Source organism: Talpa occidentalis, unplaced genomic scaffold (genome assembly GCF_014898055.3).
Source record: "Talpa occidentalis isolate TD23 unplaced genomic scaffold, MPIMG_talOcc4v2.1 talOcc4.17, whole genome shotgun sequence".
Taxonomy (NCBI): Eukaryota; Metazoa; Chordata; class Mammalia; order Eulipotyphla; family Talpidae; genus Talpa; species Talpa occidentalis.
In genome coordinates this window covers 22,784,973-22,808,150 of record NW_023601754.1, presented here as the reverse complement: position 1 = coordinate 22,808,150, position 23,178 = coordinate 22,784,973, and the positions used below count along the sequence as shown (strand labels likewise).

Genomic DNA, 23,178 nt, shown 5'->3' with positions numbered 1-23,178 from the left:
GGAGATAAATTTCTTTTATGTAGTTAGCAGTTAAAATGTGTTTTACCAGAGAGGAGACATAGATTCTAGAAGGCAATAAAATTAAATTCTGGGGAGAATGGGACTGGGTAATAAACTTCATCAGTGCTGGTCCCGCCTGAGGTATTCCCTTCCAGGCGCTCTGTTTAATATTTTATGCTCATCTCTGAAAAGTTTCCCTAAGTAAATAAAAATTATCAGCAACTAAGAGAATACTGAAAGTGTTTTTCTTTGTTTTATCTGCTGAGAAGATGCCTCAGGAAAACAAACGAGATGCTCAAGAAGCTCCTATTTTCCATGAGGAAATCTTCCTGGGAATTTATTTTCCCCCTAGGCTGACACTAATTTTACCTGGCAACTTTTTACAAACAAAAAATCAAATGACTTGCTTACTGTTTTCCTTGGTAGGATGACATGACTGCCTTTTATAATACTCCTCCACTGGGGAAAAGAGGGACCTGCAGCTACTTGACAAAGGTTGTGATGAATTCGCTGCTGGAAGGAGAAGTCAAGCCAAGCAATGATGACCCATGTGTGGTTAGCTAGGAAGGAAGGTGGAAGAAGCTCTGTGGAAAGTCATTTTCTAGAAAGTATGTTTAGATTTGTGCTGCAGTCAACAAAAACAAGTTTGCATTGCCTTTAGTTAAGGCAGCTGCTAATGTAGGACTAATTATGCTGGTGATGTGGCTGCCACACCCTTGACAAAGTTATTGGGCATGCTGTTGCCAACCCAGTGGTAGACAGTGTTTTTAATCAGATGGAAAGCAGTTCTTCAGATTATGCCAACTGCAATAATAATTTTTACTGAACAGTAGAAATAGTTTATGAATTGGACACTCACTACTGCATGCATGTAATGCTCAAATAACTCATCAAAATAAATTGTTGCTCATTGCACTAAATTCCCACCTACTGCCATGACAATGAGTTTGCCGACTACTAATGCTACTAGGGATGAAAAGGTATTGAAGAAATGGTGAACATTGTCTTGTAGTACATTGTCATGCTAGAAGAAAATGTCAATATGCCTCAAAAAAGCAAAATCAACCATCTGATATTTTGGTTCTCAGAAACTTCAACATTAATATTTTAGTAATTGGAACTATTGTATAATTTTTATTTTATAAACAAGACTGTGGTTTTGTATTTGTGCTAACCATAGGATTGGACTAAAAGACAGTATAATAAATCTATACCTTGTCAAACATTTTTGACTTTGAATTCTTACTAAAACTAGAACATTGTAAGATTATTCAGGAATATGGACTGTTAACAGTTTATACTACTAAATACAAAATTAAAAGTCATTAAATTTTATTTCTGATATAATGAATATATCTGGACACATTCTTTGTTCTCAGGTTTGCGGCGGACTGAGTTTATTATTCCTGAATGTTTTCATTTAATTGATCAGAAATGAAATGGAGGAGACTCTATGGTACTTACCATCATGCATATTTTGCTGCCAAATTTGCTCAATAAAAATAGAAAGTGGATTAAACATTTAACTCTTGTAAATATATTTCCTTACCAAATGTTACAGTGTAACCCATTAGTTTGAGTACTGGCCCCAAAGAGAGTCATTTTTCCAACTAGTCTAATGGAGTTCTATCAGGGATGTCAGGCTTGCCACATAAAAAAAAATGCAACCTATTTGTAGAGTCTTAAAAGGATCTAAAAGAGCGTGAGTAGCTTCAGTAACAAATTAAATTGAAAGCAAATAAATGAAGGTGTGAACACATGGAAGATCTACAGTCAGTCACATTTCCCATAACTGAGGTACAACCCTAAATCTTTCATATGAACTCATGGTTGGCAAAATGGAAGAGAATGAGGTAAAATATGGCCTTATAGAACATATTAAGATGAGTATCACTAAGAAGATAATGAAATGACTTGATATATTCTTAAAGGAAAGTTTATGAAAATGTAATGATGAAGCTAGTTTATAAAATATAAGCATGAAGAAAAACAACATGAAGGCAATGCAGTAAGAAATGAGGACTGAAACTTCATTGCTAGAAAATGGAAATGAAGAAAAAAACTTGAAATATTTAATATTTGCTGAAATTGGTAGGAAAGTAAACCATGTTGCATTTTTAAGAATTAAAAAAAAGTCTGATTAGCTGAAAAAGTTATCAGAAATCTGCTGCTCAGTTGAAATCAAACATCATTTGCAAATGTTTATTTCCCAAATGAGTTTTAGCTTCCTGCTTAAATGTTACATATGCAGAATTCTGAAGTTTTCCCATGCTACTGAAGGCATTAAGAATCGTTGACATATGTATCAACTTGGTGTTTTGATGAAATTCACAATTTATTGTCAAAGATACATCAGAATCAATAAAGCTTGATGTTCACCTCTAGAAATGCCAAAAAAATAATAAGAATTAGAACACAGAACTGAATGAATTTTAGGAGACCCATTTGGGCGGCAGAGTCAAAGTGTTTTAACAGCTGTGCTAGACACTGACTGAAAATATTAGCACATATATCCAGGCATGACAAGATTTAAATCTGATTTAAAACTTCCTCTATCACAATGGCAGATTCATTGTGTAAGTTTATTGTACAAGCAACGTCTGTTGAAAACTCCTGACTGAATATCAAATTCAACTACATTTCCTGAGCATCGTTTTAAGAAACCTGGTGTTTTCCAGATTTCCTTCCTTTTATTTAAGTGTGAAAACATCATATTTCAGTTTGAAAAATCAGAGTGTGGGATGTCATCTTCAATATGTGATAAGCTTACAGCGCCTTATGGACACCTACATTGGACACCAGTGGACACCTTATGGACACCAATGTAGGTGTCCATAACATTTATTGAACACCTGAACAAATTTATCTTTTCACAAGAACTCTACGTGAAACCAGAGCCTCACGGCACAAACTGTGGGACCTGTTCACCTTTGCCAGGCCCGTTGCCTAGGTGACCGTCGCACCTGGAGCTGAAAGCTGAAGGCAGGTGGTGGAGACCCAAGACATGAGGTGCTGAGACAAGGAGAATGTTGGGGCCATGACTGGAAGACTGGTCAACATGGGCTAGAAGACTTAGCAAAGCTAAGTCTGAGAAATAGGCAAGATTAGAAAGGGAGTAGAATATATCTGTCTTGCCCAGCCTTAAGACTGTTGCTGTGGGCTGCTGCCGTATCATCTCAGCAGACCTACCTACAATCACCTCCAGTTGCCTTCATGAGTTGGATCCTGGCCCACTGCTTGCTGGTGTGCCGTGATCTCCAGCCCCCACTGAATGAGCCATCTTGAATGAGAAATCTCTTGTTTGGGATTTCGGGACACTATGAAAACTACCTGAGGTGACTAGAAGCTCTTTGTTTTCCCTGTTTGTTATATAAACCCCATTTTTATTCCCTAAACCTGCATGGTCTTATAATTGTGCATGTGGGTTAAAACCCATGGACAGTGACCTGTCCTTTATCTTGGCACTGTCCTTTCATGCTATGGCCCCTCTATAGCTCTGTTTCATAGAGTAAGTATATGAAGACATGCTTTTAGGCCTTCATGAACTTGCATGTTGAATAGATGGCATATAAATGTTGGAGGAATCAACTCAATGTTAAAAAAAAGTAGCATAGAGAGACCACATTTAAATCAAGGAGAGACAAAATGGCATAGTGGTATGCAGCCATATCTTAAAACTGCTTTCCTCAGAAACTAAAAACATACATGAAAAGTGAGGGGGAAGGAACCAGCAAAACAACACTGACAGTGCTCAGAAAAGGAAGCAGAACAATTTCATAGCATAAACGCTGAATGTAGCAGGAAGACAAAAGACTCACTGACATTTGTATTTGGCTCCTTTATTCTGGCTCCCAGAAGTTACACAGTGTGAAGACAAAGTCATTAGATAAATTATGAAAAACCTAATGCATTTGGAGGGAAACAGATTAAAGTTGAACAGCATCTAGAGAAAATAGCAAAATATCCATCGAGGGTAGAAGTTCTTCCCCACCACCCATACCACCCTACTGTTATCAAATCCCCCCGGCCCCAGAGGCGAGGGGCAAGACAGCTTTTTTAGGGCTGAAGTGTGCTGGGCTCAGTCCACCACCCGTGAGGGCCCGGTAGCCTGGCTCCAGCCATGGCTCCTTGGACTCAACAACCCCACAAGCCTGCTCTGAACTGAGTGCAGGTGGGGCTGGGCTTTCTCCCTTTTAGATCTGGCTCTAGCATTCAAAAATGGATCAATCAGCTGTGAACTAAACTGGGTTCAAACTCACTTCATTAGTTAATTATTCAGATTGAAAAATGGAAACCGAGCTGAAAGGTGCTAAATGGTCTAATCAGACACTTAGGACTGAAAAATGGTCCAATGAGGCTTGTAGGGTGGGGGACCCCGAAGGGGACCTAAGGCAGAGCAAGAACCAGTTTGATTCATTCTGCTGCTGGACTTTGAAGAAGCAGCATTCCTCAGACCACCTTAGAAGTCAGCAGCCAGTCTTCAAAGAGGAAGCATTAATTGGACCCCCTTCGAAGAAGAAGGATTCTACGCCTAGCTTCTGAAGAGAGAGACACGTCAAGCTATCAACCTCCCTGGAATTCAGCAGACCTTCTTAGACTTCCTAGGCCTTCACAGACTTCTAGATCTCCACACCTCAGTAGACCTTCACAGAGACTAAGCCACTACACCTACCTCTGCAAAGAGCCCTCTCAGGCTTGGCCCAGCATCTCCAAGACCTGACAACAGCCTCTGGTTCTCTGGCACCACCTCCTGGTGCTGTTGAGTCTGTCACTATCCGATTCAGCATCTGATCCAACCCAGACTGCTGCTGTGAGCAGCTGCTATGAGGGGCCTTTGTTTGGGATTTCTGGACACTAAGGACACTATATGGGGTGAGACAGCCTGCCACCTGTGGCCTTAGAAACTCTTTTCCCCCAGTTTCCTGTTTGTTAAATAAACCCTGTTGTTGGACCCTGAGCCTGAGTGGTCTTGCAGTTGTGCACCCCAGTGAGAACCTGCTGACGATGAGCTGTTCCCACCCTGGTCACTGTCCACTGGCACTGAGCTCTGCTGGAGCTCTCTTTTTGGTGTTTTAGTGCTATTTCACCACCATCTTGCATTATTCGCCAGCAGGGCTAAAGGACTAGAAAACTTAGAACACATTTAGAAAATAATTCCTAGCTTGAAATATAGTACTAAACGAGATAGAATAAAAGTGAATGAATAAATACTCATTACAAAACAATTTTTTTAAAAAAAATTATAAATTATAATGAAATACACAAAAGGAAAGCACAGTGGGCGAATGGTAAGTGGTGGGGGGGCGGGTAAAGGTGTGGAGAGATGGAGGTGTGAAGCAATGCTTCCGAAACTGAATCAGAATGTCATAAAATTTGTGTTTAAAAAAAGAAAAAAGATGAAGTGAAACAGAAGTTAATTAATTTGAAAACTGGGCAAGTCCTAGAGCTGCTTTTTTAAAAGAAAATATTAGATTGCTATACCGTCTAATTGAGTAATAACAGGGACAGGGCCTCCTTGGTGGCGCAGCAGTTGAGCGCTGGGCTGCGAAGCTGCCCGCCCTCTCTGCAGCGCCGGTTCGAGCCCCAGGCCCCAGGCCCCAGGTGCCGGCAAGGGTCCCACATGGCACGTAGACCTCTCCTGCCGCCCACTGCTCCCCTCAGCAGTGTGCTTCATCAGTCTGCCTGCTCTGCGCTCCGCTCTGGCTCTGGTGAATTCTCTCACCCTCCCACGCTTCTGACTATACCCAGTGCTTGTATAAATAAAAAAAAATAAATAGGGCCGCCCCTGGTGGCTCAGCGGTTGAGCGCTGGGCTGCGAGGCAGCCTGCAGCCTCTGCAGCGCTGGTTCTTTCCCCGGCCAATGGCGAGGGTCCCACAAAAAATAAATAAATAAATAAATAAATAAATAAATAAATAAATAAATAAATAAATAACAGGAACAGTGACAGAGCACTTGATATGCCAGGCACTGGGCTTAGTGCTTTATGTGTATTAGCTCTGCCTTGTCACGTAGGAACTATCAGTATCCTCATTTTGCATAAAAGGAAACTAAGGAACACTTTAAGATTCCTATTGAAGATCCTACCACAGTCAATGACTGAACCATCAAATTCCAGATCATAAAATTAGAATTCAGAAAGTTGAAATGATCACAGGTCCAGAAGAAAATTTAAATGTAAACCTCAAGTGATACATATTAACCTCAGAAAATTATCAAACTTGTAACATGACAAATTCAAAGATTATTCAGAAACATTCATCTATGGTTGAAGATCTGGGAAGCCTGGGGCAGGATGGGACTCTCCTGCTGTCCCCTAGGAACAATAGCATCGTTCCCTGGTGATGTGTGAGGCATCTCTGGAATTGCAGGGCAGGGACACAGGGCAGCAGTTACCCTAAAATGAGGGAACCGGAAGCCCTGAAACCTCGAGAGAAGTATATTTATTCCAGAACCTTTCCTTGAAAAAATTACCCGAATCAGAGCCACTTGACAGAAAACGCATCCCAGTTCCATCTTGCTGAAAGCACTGAGAGGCATCAAACCAGCACAAAAACATCATAACATGAGTGCATTTCACTCTCTTTTTTGAGCCCACGACAGAATGAGAAGACACTGAATAACATCATTCACCATCAAGTGCCTTCCCTGCCTTGGTCCAGTGTTCGGTAGAGAAACAACACAAGGAGGATAATTAACTCTCACATCTTATGCACTCAGTACGGTGAACCACCTGGACAGGTTTAAGTGGCAATTTTGGTTCAAATACTGGCTGTGCACCAGTAAGGATGATAGGCTCAGAGAGGTTTGGATCATTTAGATGAGTGTTTGTATCTGAGGCCCAGAGTGGATGCTGTAATCAGAAATTTTTCATGCAATATGTGGCTCTTCAGATTCAATTGTTTTTTGATAGAGATATTGCAAATCCCGAGGGCATTGCTCATGCCCTCCAAGTCTGAGTGAGATCAAGTTTTCCTTCTGGTCAACTTCATGCAAGACTCTGGGCTGGAAAGGAGCAGGCTGAATCCAAGCAGAAAGGAAAATGTTTTGAATTTGATTTCTTCTGCTACATCCTCAGCCTGCGAAAAATAGGAATGATTCTACAGTCTTTGAAATCATTAACCCACTCTCAGTTAAAGAGATTTCCTTTTCATTTTTAAGATGATTTTCTGATTTTTGTGGGTGTTGTTATTTACTGAGCTATGTTAAAGGACAAAATATATTCACTTTTTTTATTCACAATTGCCTGACTCTTAAGTTAATTTTACCCCAATTCAGAGTCCCAGGATTGCTGATTTCAATCTGGGGGTCAATATTAATTAACATTCTCCTTGCATAAAGCCATTTCATAGTCTTTAGCTTAGAGCTATGAGAAAGGACAAAATTGTGAGTCTGAGAACGTGGCCCCGAGCCCCCGGATCTCCAATTTTCTGGATGTCGTGACCAGTTTGGAAAAACCTTGATGTTCTATGAACTCAATTTCTCTATCCTGAAATGACAGTTGGGCGCCTAGATTTTTGCAAAGTTTTCTTCAAATCTGCCATTTTATCAGCTCACCCTCCATTTATGTACCTGTGTTCATCCCCTTTCCTTTAAACTTGTACTCCCTGTGTTGCTAGGAGCTACCTCTTTTTTAATATTTTATTTTATATAATTCTTACATCATTTTTCATTTTTGCACAATGTATGCATTTTCATTTTGGTTATATACCCCATACAATTGCATCCCCCCTTATTTTGACCCTAATCCTTCCTCTCCTTGCCCCTCCCCCCTGTAGTGTGTCTCTGGTTTATAGTTGCTTGTTGATTTTGATTTTTACTTTGTATTAATTAGTCTTTTTCCTGGTCCCTTATTTAAGTTTTATAAATTCCTGCTATGAGTGAGACCATCTGCTATTTTTCCTTTTCTTTCTGACTTATTTCGCTGAGCATGATCCCTTCAAGCTCCATCCATGTTGCTGCAAACTGCATGTGTTTATCTTTTTTGATTGCTGAGTAATATTCCATGGTGTATATGTACCACATCTTCTTGATCCAGTCATCTATTTTTGGGCATTCGGGTTGTTTCCATAGCTTAGCTATTGTATATAGTGCTGCTATAAACATAGGGGTGCAGGTGCCTTTTGGAATTAATGTTTCTGTGTCATTTGGATAAATACCTAGGAGTGGAATTGCTGGATCATATGGAAGGAGCTACCTCTTTCAAAGAGCTCCTCTGTTCTCTTGCCTTGGATATTACCTCTATCCTCATAACCCACACACACCCCCACAGACACACAGCCTCACACAGTATCTCTATTTGTCCACTGGAAATTCCCACTTATCTGTTCTACCATCTTCCATGAAATCCCTTTCTTATCCCAATGATATAGAACCTGTTTATCCCCCCAATATACAGTTCCCAGTTCTGACCACCAAGTTTTTTTCTCCATTATCTTGCCTATTATCCCCTAATTTACTATCATAGTTAACATCCCTCTCCCTCAAGTCTGTTAAATATGAATTTTTACTTTTTCAGAATCTGACATCTCCTTTCTGATCCCACTGCCTGGACCCTGATTACCTGGTTTCTCTGTAAACACCCACTTATTGTCTGACTTGAATCAGAGGACGGCCCTCAGCAGGGAGTAGGGGCTGCTTGCCTGCCTGCCTGCCTCACTGTCTGTAATCACAAAATGACAAATGGACAAAGAGAGACTGTGGTTTAGGACTCAGGTCTCCATCAGCAAGGAAAGATGCTGCTGCCTGGAGGTGACTGAAGGACCAAGGGGCAGCAGTCCAGAAGGCTCCTGTGGCTCCCTCCTGGAGGTGCACATCCAGAGGAAGACCCCCCCTTTACCCACACGCTATAGCCCATACATGCCCTCCACCACAGGCCCATGGAAGACAATAGTGACTTGGACATAGGGCTACCAAGATAGTTTTCTGGTCCTCCCTGGTGGCACAAGGGGTTAAGACACAACCTATGAAGCTGTCCACAGCCTCTGCAGCACTAGTTTGATTCCCCAGCCCTCCAGGGAACTACCCACATGGTGCAGCAGACTTCTCCTGACTCTTCCGCTGCCCCCTTCAGCAGTGTACTTCTGTCAATCTGCCTGTTCTGCTCCCCACTCTGTCTCTGGTGAGTCCTCTCACCGCCCCACACCTCTGGCCTGTACCCCAGCTCTTGCATGCATAAATAAATAAATCTTTAAAAAAATTGTTTTCTTACTACTTTAGGAGAGAAACGATGTCGTTATGGGAGTCTCAGATTCTTGAGGGACATTGTAATCAAACTGCAGGACATTTCCTGCACTGAAACTGCTCTGGCTTTATCTGCTTTCCCCTCCACCCTCTCATACCCCAAATACCCTTTTGGATTTATTTGTTCCTCCTGGTTTCCTCCACTGGCTTTGGATGAAGGAGTCACTTTCTGTCCCTAAAACAATCAAGAGGTGTGAGTCTATATTTCTGAATCATATACAGTGCTGTAAGCCAACATTAACTATAGTTTAAAAAAACTAAAAAAAAAAAAAAAATGTTCTCTCCCACTGCCAAATATTTTGTCTTGACTATATTCTGTGCCCAGTTTCAGGACTGATGTCTAATTATCTGTTCCCTCCTAGTCATTACAAATGTAATGTCTGTAAACAACTCATTCATCTTGTAAATACACCATCAATAACTCTCTATTGTCTGCCTCTTTGACTTAGTCAAGGTCACACAGTCTTTAAAACAAAGACACAGATGTGGTTTCCTTGCCTGAAATACAATTTCTTTTTTTTTTTAAACATTTATTTATTTATGCTTGCAAGAGCTGGGGTACAGGCCAGAGGTGCGGGAGGGTGAGAGGATTTACCAGAGACAGAGTGGGGAGCAGAACAGACAGATTGGCTGAAGTACACTGCTGAGGGGAGCAGTGAGTGAGACAGGAGAGGCTGCTGCGCCATGTGGTAGCTCCCTGGCTGGGGATCAAACTCGTTCTGCAGAGGCTGTGGATAGCTTCATAGGTTGCGTCTTAACCCCCTGCGCCACTAGAGAGGCCCCATGAAATACAATTTCTATCCTTCTCTTGCTTCAGTCCTTACTGCTTCATGCCCCTTCCTCCTCCTCTGTCTCAGAATGCCCAGGAGGCCATGTAACTCCACAAAATTGTAGAATATAGACTATCCACTGGTGCACTCTTATTTCATGAGGCCAGTGGTTTCTTCAGATAAAGTATAAGGCTTCTGATGCCCAGCATTCAATAAAAGCTAAGTAAATTGGGTATTTCCACCCACTACCCACTACTGAACACGGAGCAAAAACTGAATAAATGCTTGTTTTGAAGGACAGCAAAGAAAGCGGATAATATTTAATATGAATGGGGATTTTGCTAAAGGGGTAATTATCTGGCTGTCTGAAAGTAGGAAAGAGACTAGAGGCTGTTTCTGTAGTTTCATGTATGCTGTGCAGTGAGAGAGAAATTCAGTAAACCTATACATATTTATCTCATCTAGAAAATGGAAGGTAAAAAAATTGTAAACTCAATGTTTATGAGAATAGCTGATGAATGATTTTAGTCACTTGAAAGCAAAAAGCTGAGAATTCCAACTTTGCTTTGTAAAAATAGCTTTAGAGTTACAATCTGAAGCTGGAAGGTTTTACGCAAATTAATAATACGAGTGATTTTTCAACTTCTATTGAAGACGGAAGTAAATAACTAAACCAGCAGAGTCAGCAGTTAGTTCTCTCAAATGCATCAAGGGCAGTGCCATTAATTTTCTCTGTTGTGGAGGGCGAGGATGATCCCAAAGAAATTCCTTCTGGTTTTGGCCCAGTGCCCCATATCCTTGACAAGTTTCGCGGACAGCAATTTGGTTAAAATACATTAAACCAGTTGAATTATCCTGGGGTTGTTTACTAAGAAAAGATCCAAGGCAGCATAGTATTTGTTGGAAGAAACATTTTTGCATTAGCTGTCTTCTTTAGGAGGAAACATGGGCTTGTCCACATAAAACAAGCATTTATTCTCTTTGACTTAGTCAAGGCCACACAGTCTTTAAAACAAAGACGCTGATGTGGTCATGTCTAAGACATGACTAAGTCATGTCTCTCGGCTGCCTTCTCCTTATCAGATACATGAGGAAAACCAGGGACAACCCACCAAACCTCAGAGGTCACTGTGATGAAGAGTCAGGGTAATACATGGGAAGAGGCCCTGAAATGTACAACACTTAATTTTTTTTTAAGATTTATTTGTGCATACAAGAACTGGGGTACAGGCCAGAGGTTCAGGGGGCAGAGGTTGAGAGGATTCACCAGAGAGAGTGGGAAGCAGAACAAGCAGATCGACTGAAATACACTGCTGAGGGGAGCAGCGGGTGAGGCAGGAGAGGTTTACTGTGCCATGTGGGTAGCTCCCTGGCAGGCCAGGAATCAAACTCGTGCTGCAGTATCTAGTGATAGCTTGATAGCGTGTCTTGAACCCCTGTGCCACCAGAGAGGCCCCTCCTGCACAGCTCCTTTGGTATGGATCCACAGAAGTACCAAGCTCATCTCTGCCACCACAAGGAAGAGCTGTAATCAACATAAATCAGTCATGGAGGGAGCCATCTCAGGGAATTCAGACCAAACATGTGCCTCTTCTTCCTACAAAGCAGTAACCTGTTTTTTATTTTTCAATTACTCTAAAGAGAACCGAATGTAATCTATGACTTTGGCCTCATTTGATCCTTCTCTTTCTACTTTCCTTTCGGGATCACTGCCTCGGGATGAAGCTAAATATGCTTCAGTAAGCAGGCTCACGATTTGCATCATAACTGAAAAACAGCCTAATTTGTGTGCCTTGCGTGCATGTGTGGCTGCTATGGGCATCTAGAAGATGTATAAGAGGAAGAGATAGGTAGGTGCACTTTGGAAGGGGGGCTCAATTCTAGTTTTTCCCTTTTATCACAAACTCCTCTTTCCCAAGCAGAGGCAACACTCTGGCTTTGACATTACTGCCTGTGCACAGACCGCATGAGACATTATTTAAGAACTTTCCAGCTGATGTCCCTGGTGGCTTGTTGATGTAAGATATTAGAGGGGCTGGCTGCAAGGCGCATCCCTGGGCAAATGTACCACGAATGCACGTAGTGGCTCTGGGGACTGAACACTAGAACGCTGGCTTTTGTTGTGATGTGACTTCTTACAAGTGACTTCTGTCTTCTGTCAGATGTCAGCTGGAAGCACAGGGCGAGTAGGCTGCAGTGATAGTCCTGACGGAGACGTGAACTGAATTCTCCTAAAGCTTTGCCAGATTGGCCTATTTCCACATGTATATGTATTTCTAGATTTTAAAATTATTTTGTAAGTCTTCTAACAAATACATTTATTCATGTATTCAAAAACAATGATGGAGCACTGTAATAGGTGCTAGGGATCTACTGGTAAACAAGACAAGTGAGGTCCCTGTTGTCGAGAAACGTATATTCTAGAATGGAGAAACAACACAAGAAACAAAAAATATGATAATGTCAGAAATTGACAAAAAAATTAAAAGCTAACAGGATGGTGGTCAGAGCACTGTGGAGGAAGCACGGAATATTCTCTTTTTTTAATTTTTAAATTTTTTTTAATATTTTATTTTATATAATTCTTACATCATTTTTCATTTTTGCACAATGTATGCATTTTCATTTTGGTTATATTCCCCATACAATTGCACCCCCCTTACTTTGACCCTAGTCTTTCCTCTCCCCGCCTCCCCCCTCCACAGTGTGTCTCTGGTTTATAGTTGCTTGTTGATTTTGATTTTTACTTTGTATTAATTAGTCTTTTTCCTGGTCCCTTTCTTAGGTTTTCTAGATTCCTGCTATGAGTGAGACCATCCGGTATTTTTCTTTTTCTTTCTGGCTTATTTCACTGAGCATGATCCCTTCTAGCTCCTTCCACTTTGCTGTGAATGGCATGAGTTTATCTTTTTTGATTGCTGAGTAATATTCCATGGTATATATGTACCACATCTTCTTGATCCAGTCATCTATTATTGGGCATTTGGGTTGTTTCCAAAGCTTAGCTATTGTAAACAGTGCTGCTATAAATATAGGGGTGCAAGAAGCATGGGATATTTTCTGTAGGGCACCTCTTCAAGGTTTCTATGAACAGGTGCCATTTGATCTGAATGATGGAAAAGAACCAGTCATGTGGAGATTCAGGAAAAGAGCAACCCAAGAGCAGGGAACTGCAAACAGGAAGGTCCTGAAATAGGAACAAGTTAGTTGTGCTCCTAAAACAGAAAGAAGATGAGAGTTGCATGAAGGAAAATGGGCAGACGCAAGTTTGGAGGACAGTGCTGGAGCTAACTCTGGTGAGAACCCTGCAGATTTTTGTAAGTAGTTTGATTTTTGGTCAAAGTACAGTGGGAATACATTGGAAGGTATTAGCAGGGGGTGACATGAATGCCTGGGAGTGGGGGAGAAGAATTTGGGAGATTCTTCGAAGGATCGAAAAGGGACAGCCCCTTGTAAGGCCACGGCCAGTGCTGGTTGCTGTAGTGTCAAAGCCAAGTGCCAGTGTCACTAGCTTTCACTAAACAGCGTCCCTTGGCCTTTCATGTGAAACCAGCTTTAAGAAATGGGATTAAATATTAAATTAAATTAAATATCATAAGAACTTGTTGCTGCATACTTAGCCAGTGCTCCCTCCCCCTGCCTTCTCAATTTGTTAAGGCAACTTCTATTGGATCTCTGAACTCAAGTGTTGTTCCTTTTTAATGAAGAGACACTGGCCTTAATTAAGACGACTTGGCCACATTTGCAGAGTTAGCTCTCTACCTTGTAAAACTGCTGTCACAGAATTGCTGGGTGCCTGAAGCCAGGCTGTCACCTCCACCAGTGGCTTCCTTCCATCGGGGTAAGAAGGCACCTACGGGCTTCCAGGGACCTCTTGCTGAAGTGCTGGCCAAGGCTCTTCTGCGACATTTGTCACGGTTCTTAGAGGCAGAGAATTGCCAATTATCCACGTCATCTGCTTCTGAAATTCAGTCCAAACATCATTTCCTCAAAGTGAGCTAAATTATCCCTTTTTCCTGCTGATTGTAGATAAGAGATCAGAGCATTTTGAAAAGATATCGCTCTTTTCTAGGGTGGAATGAAAACCCTGACACTTAAAAAAATAGCAGCAACCAACCATCACGATGTTTTGCCATGATGTGCAGGAGCAACTCTTTATGTTCTTCACAAATGAGGGTTATTGTCTGGGTCATCGTGGAGTGTGGGAGGCGAAAATGCCTTCCTGATGAATTTTGGTTCTACTTTATTCTCTGCCTGCTTGTGATTTCAACTCCCACTAGTGATTTCGGGTAAGCTAATATTGAATTATAGCATTCTTTTCTTTAGCAAGATCTTTTGACAGCTAGAACTAAAGTAATAATAATGGGAGGCAGGAGGAGGAAAGGAATCTTTAAACAGCTTTTATGTTTATGACAGATGGAAAAAGTAGGGCACGGGGTTAGCTTTGAGTGAAGCCCAGTGATAGGACCGGTTAATAGGACGGATGATTTTAAAATCTCTTCTGCACATTAAAAAAAGTTCATCATCAAAGTGCTTTCATAATAGTCCCTCGGAGGCCTTGCCTGATGCTGCCTGTTTTTCAGGGAGTCAGCGAGGAGACGAGGGTTGGCTGAACACCACTCTGGATGAGAAGATGGGCCAGGGGGAAGGACTGGGACTCAGATGGGGGGACCGCAAAAACCAGCCCTTCATTTTCCAGGAGTCTGAGGTGCTCTCTGGGCATGGGCCTCTCCCAGCTAAGAAAGCAAGAGAGGCCTTGCCAGGAATTGAGAGTTTGAGGGTCTCTCTTCCCAGAAAGATTGCATCACCCAGCTGCCAACTGGGGTACTTTTTTTCCCAAATATTTTATTTATTTATGCATACAATAGCTGGGGTATAGGCCAGAGGTGTGGGGGGTGAGAGGATTCACCAGAGACAGAGTGGGGAACAGAACAGGCAGATCGACTGAAATACACTGCTGAGGGGAAAATGGGCAGACGCAAGTTTGGAGGACAGTGCTGGAGCTAACTCTGGTGAGAACCCTGCAGATTTTTGTAAGTAGTTTGATTTTTGGTCAAAGAACAGTGGGAAGATATTGAAAGTGGGCGAGACAGGAGAGGTCTGCTGTGCCATGTGTGTCACCTCCCTGGCCAGGAATCGAGCTTGTGCAGCAGCGGCTGTGGATAGCTTCATACTGCTGCCTCTTCACCCCTTGTGCCTCCAGGGAGGCCCCTGGGGTACATTTTTTACCTTTAGTTACTGCCTTTGACTCAAAGCCATTCTCCCTGGGAGATTCTTGCTAAATACCTGCTCTGGCTAATGGTACCAATCATAGAACCCAACTTCTGTGGACTAATCATACAGGCTGTTGAAGAGAAGGCCCTAAACTGATTTCCACCCGTTTTCCTCTTTCTCTTCCATCACCCACTCATCACTTGCCTCTGGGCCACTCGAAGTGCCTCCTCCCGGATGTCTCCAGACCTGAGCTTTGTTCTTGGGGCCCACCTCCCTACAAGCTTTCTCTCCATTCCAGCTCATCTTCTGTTCAGAAACCTTTGCTCAGTCACCCCTATTTTTTTAAAAAAGAGGCATGTATTATTTATTTATTTGTTTATTTATTTATTTATGCAAGCACTGGGTACAGTCAGAAGCGCGGGAAGGTGAGAGAATTCACCAGAGCCAGAGCAGGGAGCAGAGCAGGCAGAAGGACCGAAGTACACTGCTGAGGGGAGCAGCGGGCGGCAGGAGAGGTCTGCACGCCATGTGGGACCCTCCTCCGGTGGCCGGGAGCAGCCGGGAATCGAACCGGCACCGCAGAGGCCGCGGGCAGCTTCGCAACCCAGCGCTCAACCGCTGAGCCACTGGGGAGGCCCCAGTCACCCCTATTGACAGAATGGAGTCCAGACTTCTTGGACAAAGTCCCCAACCTGTCCTCTGCTGAGGGGAGGGCATGCTTCCCCTTCCAGACAGAAGCAGAGTGAGGGGCTGTAAGATGACGTCCATCCCTGCGCAGAGGTAAGGGGCGCAGACTCCAGATAATGTTTATTTCCTTTTTCCATCTGACAGTCTTTAGATTTATTAAACTGTCAACTCTGTGAATGCACCCGAGTTTCCCTATGTATTTACTCCTTTCCAGCTAAATTTGGGGAGGCAGAGGAACAAAATGAGCAAACGCCTTACACTCCCTCTCTGCTCCTGTTTGAGGCTCTGTCTGTAAAGTAGGGAAAACATCACTTAGCTCAGCGGCTTGCTGTTAGATAATGCACAGGAAATTGATGCTCCTCTGGATCCAGGCTCAGCATGGCATTATCCCCTCTCTGCCCTTCCTCCCTCTTCCTTGAAGGCGTCTTGCTTAGTGGAAGCTCATATTTCTCTGCTTAAGGCCAAACTGCAGTAAAATTTCAACCTCGATTGATATTCTCTGAAAACTTGCCCGACTTCCTTGCAATCCACCCGGGTGTCCTAACACCTGGCCCGCTGTGCTCCGCAAACCTGCCTGTCTGGGTCTGTAACCTGCTCTCCTGGGTCTGTAGACTCTTCGGCCTGGAAAGGACTTTGACTTCCACGATCTGCCACAGCTAAGAAATCAGCGCAGTTTTTCATGTCTGTTCTAAAGGACATTCCCAGTCATCTGTGCACAATGCAGCTCTGATGTTTCTCACCTGAAGCTTTATTCCTAAAGCTGTGGAATTTTATAGAATTCAGCTAGTCTTCCCAAGCCTTGCTGGCTCTCTTACAAAATGATCGTGAAAAGGGGTGAGATGTTTCCCAATCGCCAATTCCCAAGCCCGGGTGTATTTGTTTTCTTCTTTGTGCCTCCGTGGAGGACAAATATCCTTCTGTGAAAGTCCTAAATGAATCTACCTCATAAAGTTTCGGAGGCAAAACAAGCAGCAGCACCCCCACTGGTAGGGGAAAATGGGGTCCATAGTTGGCTAATGGCAGAAGTGGGTGCAGGTGTAAGCAGGCGGCGCTTGGGGGGAGCTAGCCTGGCACGTGTGTTTGGGGAGAGAGGCTAGAGCGGGCACAGGCCACCGTGTCCTATTTGCTCTGCTCTCCTGGGCTCGCTTGCACGCTTTTGCTCTCCAATGTCTTTTCATCTAAGTCAAGATTAATGAAAACAAAGTTGAAAAGTACCATCTCTGCAGCACGTGTTACAGAGATGTGCTTCCTTCTCTTGCTTCTGGATGGACCAGAACTAAGGTTCCTTTGCTCCTGGCCCAGCTGTGTCTTGTGAATGTTCTCAGTTCCTTCCCCATGCTGGGGTGAATGATACACTTTGGCAGTGGCCACATGAGTAAGTGCTTCTACTACTTTCTAGTAGCACCTCTCCTAATTTTTTGCCAAGTCTTCCATGTTCCTCTGTTCTAGGAAACTTTGAGCTGATGGAGATGTGGCTGTACTAACATGGTTCTGATTTCTTACTTTGCAATGAGATTTTGTCTTTCCCAAGGTCCCTTCACAAACAACTCCGCAAATGTGTCTTTTCCAGTTTTGCTGTGCTGCTCGTTTCTGCTCCATTAACCCTGTGTGGTGCGCCCCGTAAGTGGCCACAGCTGGCCACCCTGTCCTTCACCGAGCAGCTGAGGGGGTGTGAGAGCCATGCCACGGCAATTTAATTTCATCTCAATTTAATTTCATCTCTGTTCCCTGATCAGATGTGGCAGATGGCTGCCCTGGGAGCCAGCAGATTGAAATGGGGTCTCTTGTGGCACATTCCAAGTCTGAGGTTCATCTTGCTCCAGGGTGGGGTGCAAAGAATAGAGACTTCATCTTGGTGGCTGCAGCCTGAGATGAGGACTCCTGCCTGTGCTCGGCTCTCCACGCTTGTGCCGCCAACTCCAGCATCACCCCAACACAACTCTTCCTCTGATAAAAGCAGTAGAGCAGATTACCCACCTGACAGTCTCTGCCCAGCTGAACTTGGGTGGTTATTCTGATTTAATTCCTGCTTTATCACCATCATGCCTTGATCACCATCCTGTGCCTCTTCCATCCATCTGATGGAAGTTGCTTTAGCTGACACTCTGAAGTTATTTCATAAGGGACTAAAAAAATAGACAAGATCAAGGCAAATAGTATAATAAATAGTAATGGCCAGCATTGACGGCTACTGTGTATCAGATACTGTGCTCCACACTTTGCAGGAATTATCTATCTTAATCCTCACTGAAACTCTAAAAGGTAGAGGGAAGTGTCTCCATCATAATGACAAAGAAGCCACCAGCTCAGAGGGTTCAATAGCTTTGTCAAAGTCATAAAGTGATAAAATTAGAATTCAAACCCACATCGGCCTGATTCCAGAGACAATGCTCCCAACGGTGTCTCTATCTCCTCTGAGAAGAACTGGAATTTGAACTTATTTTCTCAAATTGTCCAAAAAATTTTCTTATTTTGTATTTTATCTCCTGTCTGTCCTTAAGGAAATTATTGACCTGCTCTGAAATCCCCCATGTTATTCTCTATATGAAAGGAATCCCGCCCGCTGAGTCTTTGTGCAGTCACAGAGCAGGGGTTCTGGTATATTTCTGAAGCAGAGTTTCCACGTGGGCACCAGGTCTGGGTTTCCAGAGAGACATTTGGATGCACATCAGCTGCCAGACATTGGGCATACCTCTTTTGCATGTTGCTTCATCAAATGTTAAAGATCGGTCTTGCTAGTGTATAGTCAGGGAAGTAAGCTGTTTCCTCTTAAAGATTTATATTTTAATAACTGCAGTGAGGCCACCCAGTTTGGTCAGCCCAGAGGGAGAGAAAGAATTGAGAGGCCAGATGTGACTAGACAGTGGGTCTGGCTGAGCATGTGCACGTTTCAGCCCCCACCTGTTCTAGGCCATGCAGGAGATGAAAAACCTTGTTTCATTTCTACCTCTTATAAAATGCCTAGGAGCAAATGGAAACCTCTGTGGTTAGAACCTATTGAAATCCTGGGGCTTCCTTCTTTAATTTGAGTTTTCCTCCTGGTCTTCCAGAGGCCTGTTTCAAGAGAGGCTTCAGAAATCCTGCAGTGTAATTGGGTGATTGGTGTACTTTAATTAAGGCGGCGCCATGCAATGTGCTCGGCGCTCCAGTTGATTGTAGAGTGGCTCAGGGGCTGTCTGATGGATAAAGCTCGAAGGAGAGGTTCATTTTAATAACCTGCAAGGTGAAATTGCCATATGTAGGCTGGTCTGCCTTGTTAAGACAATGGGGCAGCATTTGTATGTAAAAACGAGTGAGGCCTCTGAATGATCACCCCTTAATCTAGCTCCATGTGAGTTGTATCTTAATAAGAAATGATAGCTGGCTCCCTGGTAGTGCCGGAAATACTCATTGCATGGAATTAAATGATCTCTTGATAAATTTTAAATCAGTCTGGTTTCCTTCCAGCCCTCTCAGCTATCCTCTTTAATCATACAGTTTGTGCCTAGTTGAATATTTAACTAATTTTACTACTAGATTCGTCAGAGCACAGTTCAGGAAGTAAGAGAGAAAATGTCCTAAAAATCCGACATATTCCTAGCTCAGATGTAAATTACGTTTGGATTACTTGGCATTTTGGAAAATGTGCTACAATTATATTGCAAACCAAATGTGCAAAGATAAAGTTTCTCTTAATTTTTAAAAATAAAGCCTCAGAAAACTTGGGAATATAGATAATGATATGTGCGTGGCTACAGTGGCAGCAAGAGCTATTTTATCACGGCGACAGTTACGCATCCAGATGGCACCCCTAGGAAGCTTTCTAAGAATTGCTATTCGTGGGGACTTATCAAAAGATGCTTTTGTTGTGTGTTCCTCATTCGCATGTCTGGGTTACTCTTGTTTCATGGGTAACTCGGGACAATTTCTTTCTCTGGGCGCTCACCCGTCCCAGGGTGTCATGTTCAAGATAATGTGAAGAAGTGACAACAGGAGACAGTTGTGTCTTCTGAAACTCTCAGAAGAGGGGGATGTTTCAATGAGACAAATATAGCAATGAGTGTGTGTGTGTGTGTGTGTGTGTGCATGAGTGCGCACCAGGAAGATATCAGAACATCCTTCTAAAGAAAAATTTCATAAGCAGGATCCTCCATAGAAAAATCAATAGATCCATAAAGGGGCTCAATGTCACTGATCACGAGGAAAATGCAAATCCAAACCAGGTGCACTGTCACCTCATACCTGTTAATTGTCTATGATCGAAAGATAAAAACAACAAGTGTTGGTGAGGATGTGGAGAAGAGAGAACACTTGTGCTTTGTGAGAGGGAATGTAAGTGGGAGCAGCCACTATGGAAAACAGTGTGGCGGTTCCACCAAAAATTAAAAATCACTATATGATCCAGCAATTCCACTTCTGGGTACATAGCCAAGGAAAGGAAGTCAGACTCTTGCAGAGAGAGCTGCAATTTATATATATTACAGCATTATTCACAATAGCCAAGACATGAAAACACCCTGGCATCCATCCAGAATAAATGGATAAAGAAAATTTGATATACACACACGGACACACCCACCACTGGAATGATTATATTATTCAGTCTTTAAAGAGATGGAAATCCAGGTTCTGTGCTGGGAAGCTTCCCACACAAAAAAATTATTTCATCTAATGATATCCTCTGAACTGGAATGAATTTCCTCCTTCCCATTGCACAGGTAAGAAAACTGAGACTCAAAGAAGTAAACGACCTGTCTCTAGTAAGTGGTTCATGATCCAGGACCTTCCTAATGAACAGTGTCTTAGCTGGCCATGTGTCTTCCTCAGATTATAGTGATAAATGACAGCTCCTTCTGTGCACCACAGGAAATCATTTCAGTGTCTGCCCATTACATTTTATGGAACAGTTTCTTGTAAGACCCCCTACAAACCAAGTTTCTTGCTTGGGGTTTGGGATATTAGTGCTAATACTTTACTGTTATTCTCGAGATCCAGTTCAATAAAAAAGAAAACATTTAATGCTGCTCCTCTTTTACTTTTTCACCAGGCTAACACCTTGCATTCTTTGGGTCTGGGGAAGAGAGAGAGGGAGAGGCAGGGAAGAGGAGAGAAAAGGAAACCCTGCCATTTGCACAACCTGGATGAATCTGGAGAACATTTTGCCAAGCCACACACAGAAAGACAAAATCTGCATGATCTCACTTACATGTGAAATCCAAAATAGTCAAACTCACAGAAGATTAGAGTAGAATGAGGAGATAGAAATAGGGAGATGCAATTTAAGAGCTACAGAGTTTGTTATGCAAGAAGAATAATTTCTGGAGAGCTAATACACTGCTTAGTGATGGTACTGCATAATATGGCATTAAATATTTGAAAATTGCTAGGAGGGTAGACTTTAATTGTTCTAACACACACACACACACACACACACAGAAAGAGAGAGAGAGAAGTAAAATGGTAGCTCTGTGAAGGGCTGGATATGTTAGATTGTTGTGATTTCACAATGTTCACACTTGTTTATCAAAAAATCAAGGTTTACACCTTAAATATATACAATTTGTGTCAATTGTATTTCAGTAATACTCTTTAAAATAGAAATGGTGTCTCCACTGAAGGACTTTGATTTCTTCCCTGGCCTCCCCTGGCTGACCCAGCTCACAGCCACTCTGTCCCCTGACTCTGGTGACTGTGGACCAGTCTCCCACTGAAGTGCACCTTCTGGCAGCATTGATCTACACACCGTTGGTGTCAGATAAACCCATCTTGGGTCCTCCAGCAATCTGTTAGCCCCTGGACTGTAGTAACTACATGGGAATGGCATCTGTCTCCCCCACAGTGTCTAGAACAAAGAGCCACATGCAGGGCCTCCTTGGTGGTGCAGGCAGTCAAGCGCTGCACTGTGAAGCTGTCCGCATCCTCTGCAATGCAGGTTCGATCCTGGTCACCGGTGAGGGTTCCACATGGTGCGGCAGACCTCTCCTGTCGCGCCCACTGCTCCCCTCAACAGTGTATTTCATCAGTCTGCCTGTTCTGCTCCCCACTCTGTCTCCAGTGAATCCTCTCACTCTCCCGCACCTCTGGCCTGTACCCCAGTTCTTGTATAAAAATAAATAAATCTTAAAAAAAAAAGCCACATGCAAATCATGTACTAAGTACTTGACTTGCTAGCCTCACTATTAAGAGTAAAAAAAAATCAATTTCTTTCATCTTCTTTTCACCTGAAAGTGAGACTGAGGTAGATCTGGATTCTCCTTATGAATCTTGTTAACCTCAGGCTGTCTCTTTGGGCTGCTTCTTATCATGTGCAGCCATCAACCTTCCTTAAAAGCCATGGATGGCCTCAAGTTGGAATTATGTGGCTAATTTTGTTTCTGTGGCAAAAAGCACATTAGCTACAAACACTAGGAGGAGTTTGAAGATAGCCTTAGTTCTGTGTGACAAGGAGCTACATACAAATAATTTTGTTTTCTATGAAGCTACCCAGTCTCAAATGATTGAGAATCACTCCTGCATTGTTAGTGGAGGGGGAGGACAAATTTGTGGTGCATGTGATAGCTTTTAAATGCTGAATTAATTTTTTCTTTCGCCATTTGGACTAAATTTTAAACTGATTTTCAGAAGCAGCAAGAATATTAAAAGCAGGTTTTTTCTAAAAGTTCCATTTTCTTAGGAAGTTTGCAAAAAAAGTTAGGACATATAATGATGGTTTTTTTGAGTCATCTTGCTAATTTTATATGATGGACATACCTGAGAACGTGGGTATAGAGACAGATATTATAAGAGGTGTGGCTTGATGGTTGTTCTCACTAAGTTCTTAAGTCTGAATCCACACACTTGGTGTTATTGAGAACATCATCCATGGTTCACATTTAAATTTGGTCTTTAAATTAAGATGCTCAATAATGTTGGGATAGAAATATAAAAAAAACAGAACCTATAAAAGGTGCAGTTAGAAAGTGGATAAGAAATCATTACAGCGGGTCACAAGGGATGCCCCTTAACATGCATCCAGCTAGAGTCATTTTTGCTTAGCTCCTTGACTCAGCAAAGTAACAACAATCCCAACATGACCCAATGAAGGAACGAAGTTGATGAAAGCAAATTATCATTCTTTCCTCAGTCTTTTCTATCATAGCTTGATTATTTTCTAGTTAGTTGTTAGACTCCTGAAGAAATTTAATGTCTAAGTTGAAACACCTTAGGCTGAGCATGGCAGTCAACTTTTCTATGCAACAAGCGCCCAAACCAAACTAGGGTGTCTTCATGCATACTGGGTCAGTGATG

The 23,178-nt window shown here is 42.6% G+C and overlaps 1 protein-coding gene across 5 annotated transcripts in view; it reads left to right on the top strand.

The window, feature by feature from the left end:
* PHKB (phosphorylase kinase regulatory subunit beta) overlaps window positions 1-1,543 on the top strand; it is a 223,376-nt gene extending 221,833 nt beyond the window's left edge. For 4 of the 5 annotated variants that reach the window (XM_037516318.2, XM_037516317.2, XM_037516319.2 and 1 more), the window contains one exon: window positions 427-1,542. In XM_037516318.2, coding sequence (XP_037372215.1) covers window positions 427-564 — 138 coding nt within the window. In that variant the 3' untranslated portion in view covers window positions 565-1,542. Of the gene's footprint in view, window positions 1-426 lie in introns of all 5 variants that reach the window. The other variant, XM_037516321.2, reaches the window with a different exon arrangement.
* The last annotated feature ends 21,635 nt before the right edge of the window (window positions 1,544-23,178 follow it).